Source organism: Neovison vison, chromosome 11 (genome assembly GCF_020171115.1).
Source record: "Neovison vison isolate M4711 chromosome 11, ASM_NN_V1, whole genome shotgun sequence".
Taxonomy (NCBI): domain Eukaryota; kingdom Metazoa; phylum Chordata; class Mammalia; order Carnivora; family Mustelidae; genus Neogale; species Neogale vison.
The window spans coordinates 50,670,136-50,686,438 of record NC_058101.1 but is presented as its reverse complement, the minus strand read 5'-3'; the positions used below and the strand labels follow the sequence as shown (position 1 = coordinate 50,686,438).

At 40.2% G+C, this 16,303-nt stretch overlaps 1 protein-coding gene across 1 annotated transcript; it reads left to right on the top strand.

Annotated features, from left to right (window-relative positions):
* Positions 1 to 1,066: 1,066 nt before the first annotated feature.
* On the top strand, positions 1,067 to 16,085 carry LOC122890220. Its single transcript, XM_044225940.1, has 5 exons — positions 1,067 to 1,219; positions 8,007 to 8,177; positions 8,607 to 8,764; positions 15,658 to 15,757; positions 16,023 to 16,085. Exons 1-5 carry the CDS (start codon positions 1,067 to 1,069, stop codon positions 16,083 to 16,085), a joined length of 645 nt encoding a protein of 214 aa, XP_044081875.1.
* The last annotated feature ends 218 nt before the right edge of the window (positions 16,086 to 16,303 follow it).

Below are 16,303 nucleotides of genomic sequence, written 5' to 3'. Positions count from 1 at the left end.
CAGGAGCCTCCTTATTGTCTGCTTCCTTGGGCCTAAATCCTAAATCCACTTCAGGCAGTGGTCCCAGAGTGTTCCTTTCTCCATCCATGACCCCATAGGCACAATAGCATCCTGTAATTTTTGGTACACTCTCCCTCCTCCCTACTGTCTCCTTTTACTACTCTGAATCTGTAAGGTTGTTGGGGGTGGGGGAGTGGCAATAATACACTTAGGAAAGCTATCGGTAACTCTCTGCTTAAATTCTTTGATTCTTTCCCGAGTAACTTAGGGTAAAAATATGATGCTATTAAAGCGAAGTTGAAGAACTTTAATTAGCAGATTGGAAGATCATTCAAACCCTGATGCTGCGTTGGTTGGATTGGTTTACCGCTTTTCTCCAAGGGTTTAGAATGGTGGCTTCCTCATCGTAAATGCTCATTATCCACTTGGTGAGTGAATGGATGAATTTAGGGAAAAAATTTACCAAATGAGCCTTTCATTCTTAGCTTGCCAGAATAAGGTAAACTCTATTCTTGGAAAGTTATAAACTGAGTGGGAAGTCAGACAACTAAACATTTAAAATAAATGTTTTAGAATAAAATGGCCATGAATGTGTGATAAGAAGTCCACAAGGTCTAATGGGAGCATGGGACAGGGGGACCTAACTGGTTCTGGGGAATAGGTCCTTAAAAAAGTAGCTTAAAGCTGGCCAATGGAAGAGAAGTGAGAGTTAGCCCAGACAAAGGGAGAACATGTTGTCTGCTAAGAATTAATGTTGAGAAAGATGGAGCATGGTAGATTTAAAAAGCTGAAAGAATTAGAAGAGTTTATGAGAGGACCACTAGTGTGGATGCACGTGGAAAGGAAATGGGAACCAGAGCAATGCAGACTTTGCAAGTCTGAACTTCAGAGGCAGGAGACCGCTGAACCATTTGTGTTTTAGAAAGATGGCCCAGACTGCAGTAGACTGTCGGATGGGAACAAAACTGGATGTTGGGATTTAGTACAGTTTGGAACTCCACAGGCTTGAGAAGGTTTCTATGGACTTTGCATAGAGAAGAGGCCACAGGGATGAAGGTGAAGAGATATGTGTGGGACATGTCAGGAGTTGCAGTCAATGATATTTGGAGGTGGGCTGCATGTGGCAGGAAGAAGGAAGAGGAGGACAGGAGAAGGTTTCCGAATGGTGTCCGGGCTAGGAGGTGGTCTTGGAGTAAGGACCCAAGAGGCAAAGGACTGGGTAGGATCTTCTAGACTGCCACGTGGTCTACAGAAGGCAGTGCTTGCTCTTTCGATACAATTCACTGCAAGTCATTTTATGATCACTGAAATTGTTTCTTTTCCCTCTCGTCTTACATTTTACTGGGCTTGATTCCACTCGTTTACTCATCCTTTTCAGATTGTGGGCCTCCGGTGCTTTGCTTTATTCACTGTGGGAAGAAAATGCTTTTGAAATTCTAAACCCTAATCCCTGAAGCAAGATGAATGATCAAAGATACTTTCAAATGTGCAAATGCTCATGGGCCTTGGATACATTAGCGACAGTCTAGTCCTGAGCCGCACAGCATAACTGTGTATGTCCACAGACAGTTTAGAAGGAAATCCAGTTCGTGGTCTGTGGCAAGGCCCTTGAACCGAGGGCTCTGTTTCTGATATTTAACACGAGGACCAGGGGCGCCTGGGTGGCTCAGTGGGTTAAGCCACTGCCTTCGGCTCAGGTCATGATCTCAGGGTCCTGGGATCGAGTCCCACATTGGGCTCCCTGCCGAGCGGAGAGCCCGCTTCCCTCTCTCCCTTTCTCTCTGCCTGCCTTTCCGTCTACTTGTGATCTCTGTCAAATAAATAAATTTAAAAATCTTTAAAAAAAAAAAAAACAAAAAAATAAAACACGAGGACCAGGACGGAGAGTAAGTTCCTCCCTCAGCTGGGGTCCTAGGCACCTCACTTGCTGTACCCTAATTCCAGCTCAGTTTAACACTTCTCCAAATAACCCATAGGTATATAAAAGGAGTTTAGATTGCATTGGTGGAGGAGTTTTTAGGAGGATGATCTGAGTGGCTAAACCCGAGTTTGTGGAATAATAATTCTGGTGAATCTGGGCAGAGTCACGGGCAGCTGAACTATAAATAATGTCCTAAAATGAACTGCTACTAGAATCTGATACCTAAAGCTGTGGGTATTTGCTGGAAGGCTCCCAAAAGGTATCCCAAGGGTTTTCTCTGATTGCCTTTTATTCTTAGAGCTTCTAAACTCAAAGATTGAACTTTGAGTGGTATTGAGTGGTTTTTGTGATTACTTGTATGCCATCATTAGTATCAGCCTGTCAACATCGTATAGGACAGAGCATATTTTTGTTTGTTTTGGAAATTACTCAGCAAGAATCCTTAATTATATAACAGTATGACTTTTGGAAATGTTGATGGATGCATGGCTATTGTTTTATATTGCATTCATGCTAAATCTTATGGGGTGTATGGCCTCCAATAAATAAATGCAAATAATGTAATTGAATCCCACTTCAGTGTGCCATTAATTATCTCACATATATCTTCATTTCTTGGCTGGGGGTATGAGCCAACATTCAAGACGGCTAGGAAAAAAACATCCAGTAAATTTCCTTTATTTGGAGGGGAATTATACACAGAAACTCATATGAATCATGTATATGTACACACATCTACTTTCCATGTATCTGTGTCTGTACTTGCTTATATACCTCTATGTCTACATCACACCACATGCATGGATAAATATAGATAAACACATGCATATATGTATTACACATACATATACACACATGCATCTATAGGCATGTATATATGGAGATAGATATAAGCATGCACACACACCCTAAATATATATGTGTACTATATATGAATCTTTTGGTTGCAACTAATAGGAAACCCAACCCAAATAAGCCTAAACCATAAAAGCAATTTATTGGTTCTCAAAGATACAGTTCCTTCCATTTGTCTTCCATATCCCAAAAGTCATACTCTTTATGTTTTTGAAATGGCTGCCCCAAACTTGCATATTCATATGTAGCAGGAAGAGGATGTCTGTTCAGGTAGCTTCTGTGGAAGAGTAAAAAAAAAGTTTCTTTCTCAGAACGCCTGAAAATACCTTTTCTCACATATTATTGTTTGATTGGGCTTCAAGCCCACATTTAATCCAATCCCTTGGTCAATGAGAGGTGTGAAGATGGCCTAAAATTAATCCTTAGAGCTGGTGAGTTAGTGGGTGGGGTGCAGTGTCAGCTCTTCTGGGAGAATGTGGGCTGCATAGAGGAAAATGGATAGTCAAAGGAAAATCACATTCTGTTACTGACAGAAGCCTGAGAGTTGATTGAATCATGGGTGGTCCATATTAATAAATGCCCCTTCCCCCTGTCTCCTACACGTGTGTTCACACATCATGGTCGTTAAGAATTTCACAATCAAAGTTTCCTTTTATAATGGATTTGCTTTCTGGACTTCATGTTTTGACAGATTGTATCTACTAAGAAACTGAGAGCGTTGTTATAACAAATTTGTTTTTGCATTTTCATGCATGAGACACTGGTATTACCATGATGAGTTCATGTAATTCCAACCTAAAAGTAATAAAATTGATCTTTTAGAAAGACTGGGAGACTTGATAGGAAGTAAACGTACAATTACAATTAGAATTATTGAAATATTAAAAATAGCTTGATGACTCTCAGGAATCAAGGGCTCTGTTTGGAAGCACTCTTGTAAAATGTGACTCTTCGGGTCAAGTTTGTCTAGATCTTTCTTGACAAACGGAGAAAGTCAAGATGAATAATCCATTGCACAAACAACCTGGGGTAGATTTGCCCTTTGGTGTTTCATACCAGCCCCACCCCCTACACGCTCCCTGTCACTGCCTTTTTCCTCCAGCCATGTGATACCACTGAAGAGTCTCCCTGCAAAAAGGAAAAAAAAAAAAACAAAAAAAAAAACACTTTGAGGTAAATAGGCTTTTTCCTTGACCTTTTTTAAAACACAGTCATTATTCAGAAAGTGTGTTTTTCAGCAACTCCTCAGTCTCAGTGGCTTAGCAAAGTAAACATTTATTTTTCATTCGTACCACAGTCTGAAGTGGGTTGCTCTTGGAGTCTGTAAAGGCCCTGCTCCATGTGGTGATACAGGGAACCAGGCTCCTTCCATCTCAGGAGTTCCTGGGACCTCAGTTTTTCCTGTGGAGCCTGTAGAATGATGGCATGTGGATGAAACACAGATGCTTGTGTGGGCAGATCTCAGCAACCTGGCCTGGAAGAGGAGCACTTTATTTCTGTCCACATGCCTACATGCTACTGGTCAAGACAAAGTCCTGTCCTCATCTAACAGTAAGAGAGCTAACAAATGTGGTCTGATCATGTGTCCAGATGGAAAAGCATTTGGCTAATGCATAGGAGTCTTTGTTACAGACAGAAAAATATTTAGGGTGGCTCAGTGGGTTAAAGCCTCTGCCTTCAGATCTGGTCATGATCTCAGGGTCCTGGAATCAAGCCCTGCATCGGCTTTTCTAGTACTTACTTCTGTGTTTTAAATTGGGAGGGTCATTAGTAATGAGCTGAGTCCTTATTGAAGAACAGCTTGTTTTGCAATTAACAAAGAGAAGAGTCTCTGCAAGATGTATTTTTACCCCAGAGGTCACTGGATATAGTCTCTTGGCCCTCCTAGGACTTCTAGCAAGAGTGTACATTATGGTAGCCATTATTTGAGGAACCATAATGCAAGTAACTAATTTTCTCCAGTGGGAAGGTGGGCAGTGGTTTGGAGTACTATTCTGAGGCTGTTCCCAAGAAGGGGGCAGGATCTCAAAGAAATTACTATGTGGTTTTGAGGAGGGAAATGAACCTAAGGTCTCAGATTTACACCCATAGAGAGGGGCTTCAGTGCCTCAAGAATGAGAGTAAGTGGACTTGAAGGACCCATGGCAGGCTTGGATAGTGGAGAGCTTGGCACTAACCAAAATGGCTCAAAACCAAGAGATGGGAGAATGGAGACACTAAGCGTCTTTAAATTTGATCTTCATATCATCTAAATGCTCTTCAATGGCCCTAAAATGGAATGGAGGGGATCCATAGCATGACAAATTAAAATATGGCCCAGCTTTGCTAGTTAGAGCTATATAATCAGAATTCTTTTTGCATAAAGAAAATAAACAAGAGGGCGCCTGGGTGGCTCAGTGGGTTAAGCCGCTGCCTTCGGCTCAGGTCATGATCTCAGGGTCCTGGGATCGAGTCCCGCATCGGGCTGTCTGCTTAGCAGGGAGCCTGCTTCCTCCTCTCTCTCTCTGCCTACTTGTGATCTCTCTCTGCCAAATAAATAAATAAAAATCTTTAAAAAAAAAAAAAGAAGAAAATAAACAAGATAATCCTTTGTACTCAAGACTGTGGCTATGTATTTACATGTTTTATAACCATTAGGACTTTGGTGCAGGGAAAGTTAGAGTGAGCCCTCTGTAAAGGCAAAAGAATACAGAGGGACTGTAGGTAGAAAAGCAAGGTACTAAGAGAGAGGAAGGAAGAGAGTGCTAGGAAAGCTATGGACCCTTGGGAGCCCTTGAGACTCTTTTGGAGGTACAAAAGGTCAAAACTATTTTCGTAATACAAAGACATGATTTTCCTTTTTTATTCTTGTCTCTATGAATGCACAGTGGAGTTTTACAGAGGCAACAAATAAGATAAGAAGCAGATATGAATATCCAGCTATTTTCCCTTTAACCAGGCATAAAAAAATTTACAAAAATGTAAAACACTCTTTCCATTAAATATTTTTTGTTTTGGATTATATAATTATTTTTCATAAAATATGTTATTTATGTTCCCTGCTATTTATTGCTATGTTAAATGAAGTCATCAGTAGTTTTTTAAGTCTCAGTTTTAATTTCCCAAACAGTAAATATTAATGAATATAATCCACATTTTAGAAAGTTCTTTAGGGGCCTCAATTACTTTTAAGAGTGTAAAGAAGTCCCGACACCAAATTGTTTCAGAATGCTATAGTAGAGAATTAGATCAGAGGTGAGAAAAATTAAATTCTGCCATTTGTGGTCAAGTAACCTCGAGGCTGTGGTGCTAAGAAGGTATATTGTTCTTTCTGGAGGAAAATCCTTAGAAGAGCAGTAGCAATTAATTAGGGGTTGCATGGGTAGGTGGTCATTGTTGGGATAACTAAATGTTAATAACACTGCATACAGCAAGGTGTATATCTAAAATAATTGCAATACTGCCATCTAGTGTATCATAATGAAAATATTTTAATATTTATTTTTTTCATTCAATTTATGATGATTGCTTCAGAACTGAATGACCATAGGGACTTATTTGAATCGTATGCCCTGTATTTTTTATGTGTATTTCACCAAGCACGTACCTTTAAATATTTTAAATGTCTTCTCTCATCTCTTTTATATTTAACCTCTTTTTTTCTTTTTTCTTCTTAGGGTTAGAATAACTGGACAGGGTAGGATTCCCCTCTAGTTATATCCCATTTTAGTCTTGTGTTTTTGTCATGACACAGTGTAGGATGATTTAAACACTGTTTTAGGGGGACTGAATAAGTAACTTTACGCACCGTGATTTTGCCTAACTCCTCTCTCCACAGGAGTTTAAAAAAAAAAAAAGGCTGTTAAATTTGCCTCCATTCTTTTTTTTTTTTTTTTTTTTTTTTACTTTTTAAAGTTTTTACTTTAATCTTAGTTAACATACAATGTTATATTAGTTTCAGGATCAGTTTTAGATGCGCAGAAAGGTTGCAAAAGATAGTACAGAGCATTCCCATGTCCCCCCTCACCCGCTTTCGCCTATTGCCAGCATGCCACATTACATAGGCTGCGTGCCTGCATGATGGAGGAAAGTCCCACTTCAAGGCACATGGCTGTGAAATTTCAGAAATAGAAGCTTGGGAAGCAGTGAAAGTGGGCTGGGGCACGAAACAAGTTATATATAAAAGATGAAGACTTGGATTGTCATCAAGCTTCTCAAGAGCCAAACCAGAAACCAGAAGGCCATGAACCAATGCCTTTAAAATTCTCAGTGAAAATGACTTCCATCATAGAATGGTTGACATGCAGTTTGACTGCATGTCAAGCGCGACATTAGAATAAAGACAATCCCAGAACCACAGAGTTTCCAAAAAGTTACTTTCCGTGCCCCCTTTATCAGAAAGTTATTCAAGGATTTGCTTCTCTAAAAGGGAGAGACAAAGGAGAAGAAAGCACAAAGGAGAGGGGATATAAGGTGCAGATTAAGTGACGCTCTGTTGGCCTAAAAAACAAACTGCAAAATAAGCAGGGAAACAGAGGTGTTTGGAAGCCAGAGAGTTAGAATTCTACTGGACTGTTTGGGGATGAATTAGTGATAGGTATACTGAAAATTCAATACAAAAACCAGACAGTTGATTAACCCCAGAGAAAATAAAAGGTTGCATGTAAGCATGGACTACTATTACATGCCTCAGTGTTGACCATATATAGTCATAGTAATGTAAATATAGAGTATTTGTTTAAACAACAAAGGGAATCTCATCCTGTTGTGGGAAGAGGAGAGAGAGCAAGAGGGAGGGAGACAGAGAGAGTGAGTTAGATCTTCTACCTCTATATCCAGAATTTAATAGTTATTACCTAAAACTGAAAGCAAATTAAGAAGCAGTAATCTCAGGTTATTCTTTAAATACTGTGGGAGAAAATTCTAGAAGAAACAGTTGCAAATGTTTATCTCTAAGGAGTGGGGATTAAGATTTGGGAGGAATTGATTAAGGGAAAATTCTAGTAAGATTATGTGTCTTTTAAAAGCAACGTCCACGTATTTTATTAAAATGGGTAAGATTAGATGAATGGATGTCTTGTCAAAGCATCCAGGCTGGTCCAGCTCTGTTAAGAATCTGCAAGTGCCCAGAGAAGAAAGTGGAAATGCTTGCCTTTGGAAAGTGTCTTGGATTCATATCAAGGCCATGGCCAGTCAAGTGTGATCATTTAATCTGGCTCCCTTCTTGTTTGCATACACATTTGTATTCCAGACTTTGGTCAAAGTGAGTCCACTGACTGTTTGCACAATTTCTTGGACTCCACTAACTAAAGGGCACACAGCTCCTGTTTGGCTGAATGGTCTAGCTGGCCATCTTCTGAAAGAATGGCTTTCCCAGAAGGATTTGGATGGGGGGCCTCCACTGCAGCTTATCGAGTGGAAGGTAGGAGAAGCTCCTTCGCCTTTGCTACGGCTGGGATGGAAATGACCTTTTTGGGTCCTCTGTGCCAAGAAAGAGGGTGAGGGTGAGGAAGCCAAAGGAAAAGAAGGAAAGGGATAAATGAGCCCATAACTGTATCAGTGAAACTGTCACTTTTCACATAGAAGAAGCTTACCTTCCCTTGTCCCTTTCCTTATGCAGGAGTGGTGGTAGTGAGGGGTGGACCGCCAAGCTGCACCTATAATTTCAGTTCGTTCAAGTTCTCTGAGACATCAGTTTACATTGGACTAGCTGCCTTTGTTGTTGGTTTCTTGAACACATTTGTCCCAATTCCCCCAACACAAAAGATAATTTCCCCTACTGGCTGGAAAAATATTGGATAAATTTCTTCAAAGAATCCGGGAGACTTGATTGGAGGATGTTCCTCTCTAGGGAACGGTGTCCTGTTCTATTTCTGGTGGCCACAAAGCAGAGCCTAATCTCCTGTGCTGCCCCATCTCCTGGGAAGCTGAAGAGTACAACAGCTGCAAGATAGGAGAGAATGGAGCTGGAGGGCTGAGTCTGGTCTCTGTCCTACCACACAGGAGCATGTGAGTGCATCCTCTTTCCCAAGTCTCAGCTTCCTCATCTGCAAACTAGGAAGATTAGGCTAGTTTTCCCAAAACCTATATATTTTCCACTTAAGGAATTAAGGGTTGTTCATCTCTCTCATGGGAACAATATTTATTTGGTCAAATACATGTGGGAAACCCTGGCTTAAACAAAGCTTAGAGAGTTTCTTGCAGTGGTTTCCTAGAGCAGCTGCGGCAAATCATCATGAACTGGGAGGTTCCTTTCCTCGCTGTTCTGGGGGCCAGAACAAGTCACTGCACTCCCCAGATTTGGGGTCCATCTGAACTCTTTACTAGTTCTGTGTGACTTTGAGTAAGTTATTCAACCTCTCTGTACTTCCTTATCTGCAAAATGGGGATAATTATGGTATTTATATTATAGTTGCCATGAGGCTTAAATAAGATGATGTGTATCAAATGCTTGGTGCTTAGTAAGTGCTCAATGCATGGTCTTTATATGGGGATGGTCACAAAAGGATTTCTGAGGATGACTCTGTAGGACTCAGTGGTTAACTTGGCATAAGTCTGCAGTCGGTTATATAAGACAGTATTGTGGATTTCAGATACCAGTTTCCAGGTCCTGTTCACTCTGGACTCAGGAATGACCTCACTGGTCCATTCTGAGCTCCTGTCTTCATGGGGTCTCCAGGTTGCCATACTTCTTCTGTCAGTTTGTTTCATGCTTTTCTGCACCAGGCTTGCTGCAGCCTTATTTTAAGATTTTTATTTGCGGCCTCTAACCTGCTATTGTGCTGTTAACTCTATATCAGCAGCTTTAGAAGAGAGAAGTAGGGAGATTTCTCCAACATGACTTCTCTTTGTCAAGTCAGAATTTTTTTTTTTTTAAGATTATCTATTTATTTATTTGACAGACAAAGATCACAAGTAGGCAGAGAGGCAGGCAGAGAGAGAGAGCCAGAGAGAGAGAGAGGAAAGCAGGCTCTCCGCTCAGCAGAGAGCCCGATGTGGGACTCGATCCCAGGACCCTGGAATCATGACCCGAGCCGAAGGCAGCGGCTTAACCCACTGAGCCACCCAGGCGCCCCAAGTCAGAATTTTTTTTATGTTTGCTGTTTTCCACCTAAGAGCCCTTACCTACCTTTTTGCTCTGGGTTTGAATCCTAGGTCACGGACTTACTGAGTGACCTCGGCTAATAACTTAAGGCATAGTTCCCTTATTTCTAAAATTAGGAAAATGATTCTGCTCACTTTGTAGGTTTGTTCTGGGGATGACAGAAGTTAACATGTGTAACCGGAGTGGGAGAGTGCCTGATACATAGTAACAGCAATAATAGAACTATTATCGTTGTTCTTTCTCCTGGCTGTATTCTCTTCTACTGAGTTACATTGTCTGCAGCACATAGTGGGAAAGGTCATTTCTTCTTTGTTCTGCATGTTGGAATATATTCCCTCTTCACTCCTTCTGGACTGGTTCTACCAGCAGCTTCTGAGAGAGTTCCCATTTAGCTACCCCTCCACTGTTGTGGACATCACATATGGGGGATGCCAATGGCTTTGTTCTATGGCTTTGTCAAGTCAGTGTGGTCTGGGATTTAAAAGTTGAGGTTGCCCTGTCACTTTGTGATTTTGAGAATCTTTGAACTTTAAGTTTGCCCTGGTCCTGAAAGTCTACAGAACCACTGGAAATCACATACATTCAGAACTGAGGACTAAACATGAATTATATTTGGAAAAAAAAAATCTAATAGTTTGGTGATTTGTTATGAAGCATTACCATGTATATCTTTCCCCTGGTTTTCAAAGCACAGTTGTCTGTGTAGGTGTCTTTGTTTTCACATATCCTGAGAATCCTGATAGATAACTAGCTCATCTCCCACCTCCCCACTGCCCTGCATACCTATGCCTCACCGTCCCGGCCTCCCCCGCCCCCCCAAAATGGAGATATTTTGGCTCTGTTACTTGGAATAGAAGGCTCCTTAGGGTCTCTGCAGGTGGGGCTGATGGAAAGGGGCAGGGCAGGACTTTCTGATCACCGGGCTTGCTAATATATTGATTACTTGGTTGCCAGTTTCACCAGACCCCAAGGTTCTTTCTTCTTCCTGTCCTTGTTTATATCCCTTTTGCCTCCACTCCGGCTACTTCCCCATTTATGGTTTTTAAGAAGAGTTTAATGAAATGTTTATTATATAAGAGTTGGCTGTGTGGTGCTTCGAGCCTTTTGGAGGAAAGCACAATATAAATCTAATAAATAAATAATAAACAAGTGATATAAGCAGGAGGAAAATTATGTGTTTTAGGTGAGTTGTAAAGAACGTTGTAAAAACTGTAAAATGTATTTGTTAGATGAAGAGGCAGGAAAAAATGCAGATAATCATCGCTTGTACAGGAGTGAGTCTTATACAATATTTTAAACTACAGAAACAATTCTCATGAGTTTTAACCCTTGGTGGAGCCACCTCTGCCTCTGTTTTCTGCTGGAGGGGATATGAAACAGAAAACAGCAGGTAGCTCAGTAGCATTTTGTTTATTTCCTCGGTCGGCCACGGAGGAGCTATGAAAATGACATTTAGGACCCAATTCTACAGCTCTTATGAGCTTATAACTCCCAGTGATTTCAGGGAAGGCTCTTAAGGGATGAACATGTTCTGCAAAATCCCACAAATCCTAAGCAAAGTCTAAACTACTCCATTAACACTTCCTGGTGGGATCTGAGTCTATGGTTCTTAGAGAAGCAAAGGCCTCAGTTTTATGAATGCCATTTTCAACCTTTGATGCTGCAGTGGGTACCAATATAATGTTTGGATTTTGATTTAACTTTGATTTTGGCTTTGTGTTGGGAGAAATTAGGGCTGGGCTCAAACTTTGGCCTTCTGTTTGCCTTTGGATGTCAAAGATGGAATCCTATAGCTAAGAAATGTGAAGTTATTTTTGCATTTATTTTATTTTTATTTTTTTTTAAAGATTTTATTTATTTATTTGACAGAGATCACAAGCAGGCAAAGAGGCAAGTGGAAAGACAGGAAGGGAAGCAGGCTCCCCGCTGAGCAGAGAGCCCGATGGGGTGCTTGATCCTAGTACTCTGGGATCATGACCTGAGCCGAAGGCAGAGGCTTCAACCCACTGAGCCACCCAGCTGCCCCTTATTTTTGCATTTAAAAAGTAGGAGAGTAAACAGCGTAGTTGCATTAGTTGGTTTTAGATCCCATTTCTGGTGATTTTATTCAGGCTTAATCTTCTCTAGTCCCTTTTAAAAACTCATCTAATGTACACACCTGAGCTAGAGGTACATTTCTTCTACCTGCTTTAGATGTCAGCACAGGCCCTATATTTTATTAGCTCACTTTCTCCCTCCCCAGTACTAACCAGGCCCGGCCCTGCCTAATTTCCAAGATCAGACTGGCTGGAGTGCCTTCAGGGTGGTATGCCTATAGACTCATTAGGTCACTTCCTGTTTGCTTTCTCCACTCAACAAATTTGGCCTGTTTATCTTGGTTCCTGCTTTCTGCTAAACCCCTTCCATTAAACATCCAAGTTTAGGATGACTGCCTGTAGAAATGTCTAGAAAAGGGCTCACCAGGGATATCTATGCTTTGTCTGGAACACCTAAAAAAGTAGGAGAGAAAATAGACATTGAAGCATGGTTATTCATTTCTTAATACATAAGGAGAAAGGAAAAACAGAGGGAATCATGTATTCATGAAATTTTTCATAGCTTAAAGGTTGATATGACAGAAACTACCTTTCTTTCCCCCAGGTTCAAATCTGTTGTCCACCATAGTCTTAATTATTGCCCCTGCCTTTAACTTTTATTTAAATTCCAACTAGCTAACATACAGTGTAATACTAGTTTCAGGTGTACAATATAGTGATTAAACAGTTCAATACCATACCCAGTGCTCATCACAAGCAAGCACACTCCTTAATCTTCATCCCTAATTTAACCTATCCCCCTTTTTTGATTGTACCATGACATTTTGTAGGCATCATTGAAAATATTTATTTATTTACTTGAAAAAGAGAGCGAGCACGTGTGTGTGCATACACACAAGTTGGGGAAGGGGTAGACGGAAAGAATCTTCAAGCAGACTCCCCTGTGAGCTCTGAGCTTAATAATGCAGGGCTGGAGCTCATGTCACATGAGAAGGATGAAGTGGAACAAAACCAGGATTTGGTTACTTAACTGACTGAGCCACTCAGGTACCTTTCACTTGTAGAATTTCTCCCATCCAAGTACTAACCAGGCCCCACCCTGCTTAGCTTCCGAGATCAGACGAGATCAGGCGTGTTCAGGGTGGTATGGCCATAGACTCACTTGTAGAATTTCTAATGCTTATCTCTTTTTTTGAATGTTCACTGGATGAATATGGGAGGAATTTTTCTAACTTTTATGCTTCTTTGGATCTGGGATGATTTCTCAACTTTTTCTTCCAGATTACTAATTTAGACTTTAGCTTCTTTCATTCTACTTTTCAACTCCAATGTTAGATATTTAATTGCGACAATTACATTTTTAGGTTTTCCAATTATTCTTTGATTGTTTCACTTTTAGGAAGCTGTGTTTTGTTTTTGTTTTCAAATGTTTTTAAGAATGCTAGTTTAAAAAAGGGAGCTCTCTTTCTTGCTTTCTGTCTCTCTCTCTCTCTCTTGCTTGCTCTCTGTATCACTTTGAGATTTAAGGATTATTTGCTTATTTGGGACCTTATCTTTCATGCTATTTGTTTTTGCCCAAAGTCTGGTGACCCTTGAGAGTCTGTTCATGTTTATGAATGAAAGAGTATGTTGACAATTTTCTTATGGTTTCACTCATATCTGGAATATAAGAAACAGTGCAGAGGATCATCAGGGAAGGGAGGGAAAACTGAATGGGAAGTAATCAGAGAGGGAGACAAACCATGAAAGACTCTTAACTACAGGAAACAAACTGAGGGTTGCTGGAGCGGAAATGGCAGGGGGGAATAGGATAACTTGGTGAGGGGCATTAAGGAGGGTACATAATGTGATGGGCCACTGGGTCTTATGTAAGACTGATGAATTATTGAACTCTGTATCTGAAATTAATGATGTACTGTATGTTGGCTAATTGCATTTAAATAAAATATACAAACAAAAAAATCAGCATCTGAATTAGGTTGTTTTTTAAAGTTAAATAGTTCTATTTAACTGAAACAGGGCTGACTTTGTAAGAAGCAGTGTTCTGTATAAGTGAATGGGTCCTATTGACAGTTGATCTTTTCATAAAAGACTATATATGAAGGGAAAGAGCCAAGATTTAGAGCTCAATAACTGCCAGATTTCAAGGATTTTAAGGAAGAATATTTTTGTTTGCTTTTTTTTTTTTTTTAGGATTTTACATTTTTATTAGGTCAATTTTTTTCAATTTTACTGAAATGTCATTGACATACAGTATAAGTTCAAGGTGTACAGCATAATGATTTGACTTACACATATTGGGAAATAATCACTACAATAAGGCCAGTTAGCATCATCTCGTATAGGTATCCACCATCCCCTATAAAAAGGTCTTTTCCTTACGATGAGAAATTTTAGGATCTCCTTCCTTAGCAACTTGCCAGTGCACCATACAGCAGAGTTAGCTATAGTCATCATGTTGTCCGTTGTGTTCCCAGTACTTACTTATCTCATAACTGGAAGTTTGTGCCTAGTGAGCTCCTTCCTCCAACCCCTCCCTACCTCCTGCCTCTGGTAACCACAAATCTGGTCTCTTTTTCTATGAGCTTTGTTTGTTTTAAGATTCCACGTAAGTGAGTTCATACAGTGTTTGTCTTTCCCCGTCTAAATGTTTGCTTGTTACTTTTATGACTCTTGTCCCTACTCCTTTTCGAGCTCTTGTTTGGCTTGAGTTTGTTCAACTTCTCTTGACCATTTCAGTACTGTTGATAAGGATCCTTCCTAGCACATCTCTCACTTTTATTAAGCATTTCTTAGGATTTCAACATAGGCTAAGGGAGTACCAACTGCTCTGTTTATGCGGGAGAAGAGCCAATCAAGCCAGCAGTATGATAGATAATTCTTTAATTAATTATCTTCATGATCTCTCTGAGACCTGCTCTGCTCTCCGCTTGGTTAAAACGGAGATTCCCCAGAGGATCTCCTCTTAATCCTTTAGTTTCTCAGACCATTTAGACAATTCCGTTCTCTTTCTATTATCTGGAAATACTTTAGTAAATGTGGTATTCTATTGGGACAGGGTTTTTTTTTTTTTTCCTTTTGGTTTCAGCTCAGTTGTGAATTTTCTTATTTACTATCATTTCAGTGAGGTTGTAAGGGAGAGAAATTAAATATGTATACTCCATCCCCACCTGGAAGCTGAAATCTGTTAACATGAGTTAATATATGGAAGTGCCTCATAAACTATGAAGCATTGTTCCAAGTTAGCAAGTGAATTTCTCTCTTCTTCTTACCATTATCATTTTCCTCCTCATCACTAATGCTTCCAACCTCCAGACGTTGTCTAGTCTTGTGCTTTTTAGAAAGAAGATGAGATAACATGGAATTGGTTGAATTTCAGACAATGTAATGGGAGAAAGTGAAATATTCAGACAGTGTGAGAAAGGCACAGTGGACGAGGAATACTATGACCTACATGGGCCCCATGTTCAGGCATCTGCTTCTGAGGTCAGCTGCTCTAAGCCATTTGCACTTTTCATCATTTCTTACCTCCTTTTTTTTTTTTTTTTAAAGATTTTATTTATTTATTTGACAGAGATCACAAGTAGGCAGAGAGGCAGGCAGAGAGAGAGAGGAGGAAGCAAGCTCCCCGCTGAGCAGAGAGCCCGATGTGGGGCTCAATCCCAGGACCCTGGGATCATGACTTGAGCCAAAGGCAGAGGCTTTAACCCACTGAGCCACCCAGGCGCCCCCTCTTACCTCTTTTTATTCTCAACACACAGACACTCCATGTACAAAATTTTCCACACCTCCATTGGCTTCCTGGACAGTGTTGAAACGTACCCACTGGCATCACTATTGACATATGTGGGTTATGTATGGGTAAGTACCTGCTTACCTGTATATTCTTTTGTATCAGTATTGTTCTAAATAGATGCCTATCACAAATGCTTAGAAAAAAAATTTTTATGTGTTATGAAGTAATACAAGATAATTGCAGAACACTTAAAAATCATGTAAATAAGCAAGAAATAAAAGAGTCATTCAGAGAACTATTTTCAAATTTTGAGTATATGCTTCTAGTCTTTTTTATATATCTACAGATTTTCATGCACACATACCCTTTTTATATTTTTTATCCTAATAGGAATGTTCTATAAATGGTTTTGGCTTTTTTAATGACACCTACAACTATCTTGATAAACTATAGCATGTCTGCTTCTTTCCTCCTCATGCTGGGCTTTTTCTCTCTTATCTTTCTTTCTGTCTTTCTTTTTTTTTAAAAAAAAATTTTATTTATTTATTTGACAGACAGAGATCACAGGTAGGCAGAGAGGCAGGCAGAGAGAGAGGGGAAGCAGACTCCCTGCTGGGCAGAGACCCTAATGCGGGGTTTGACCCCAGGACCCTGGGATCATGACCTGAGCC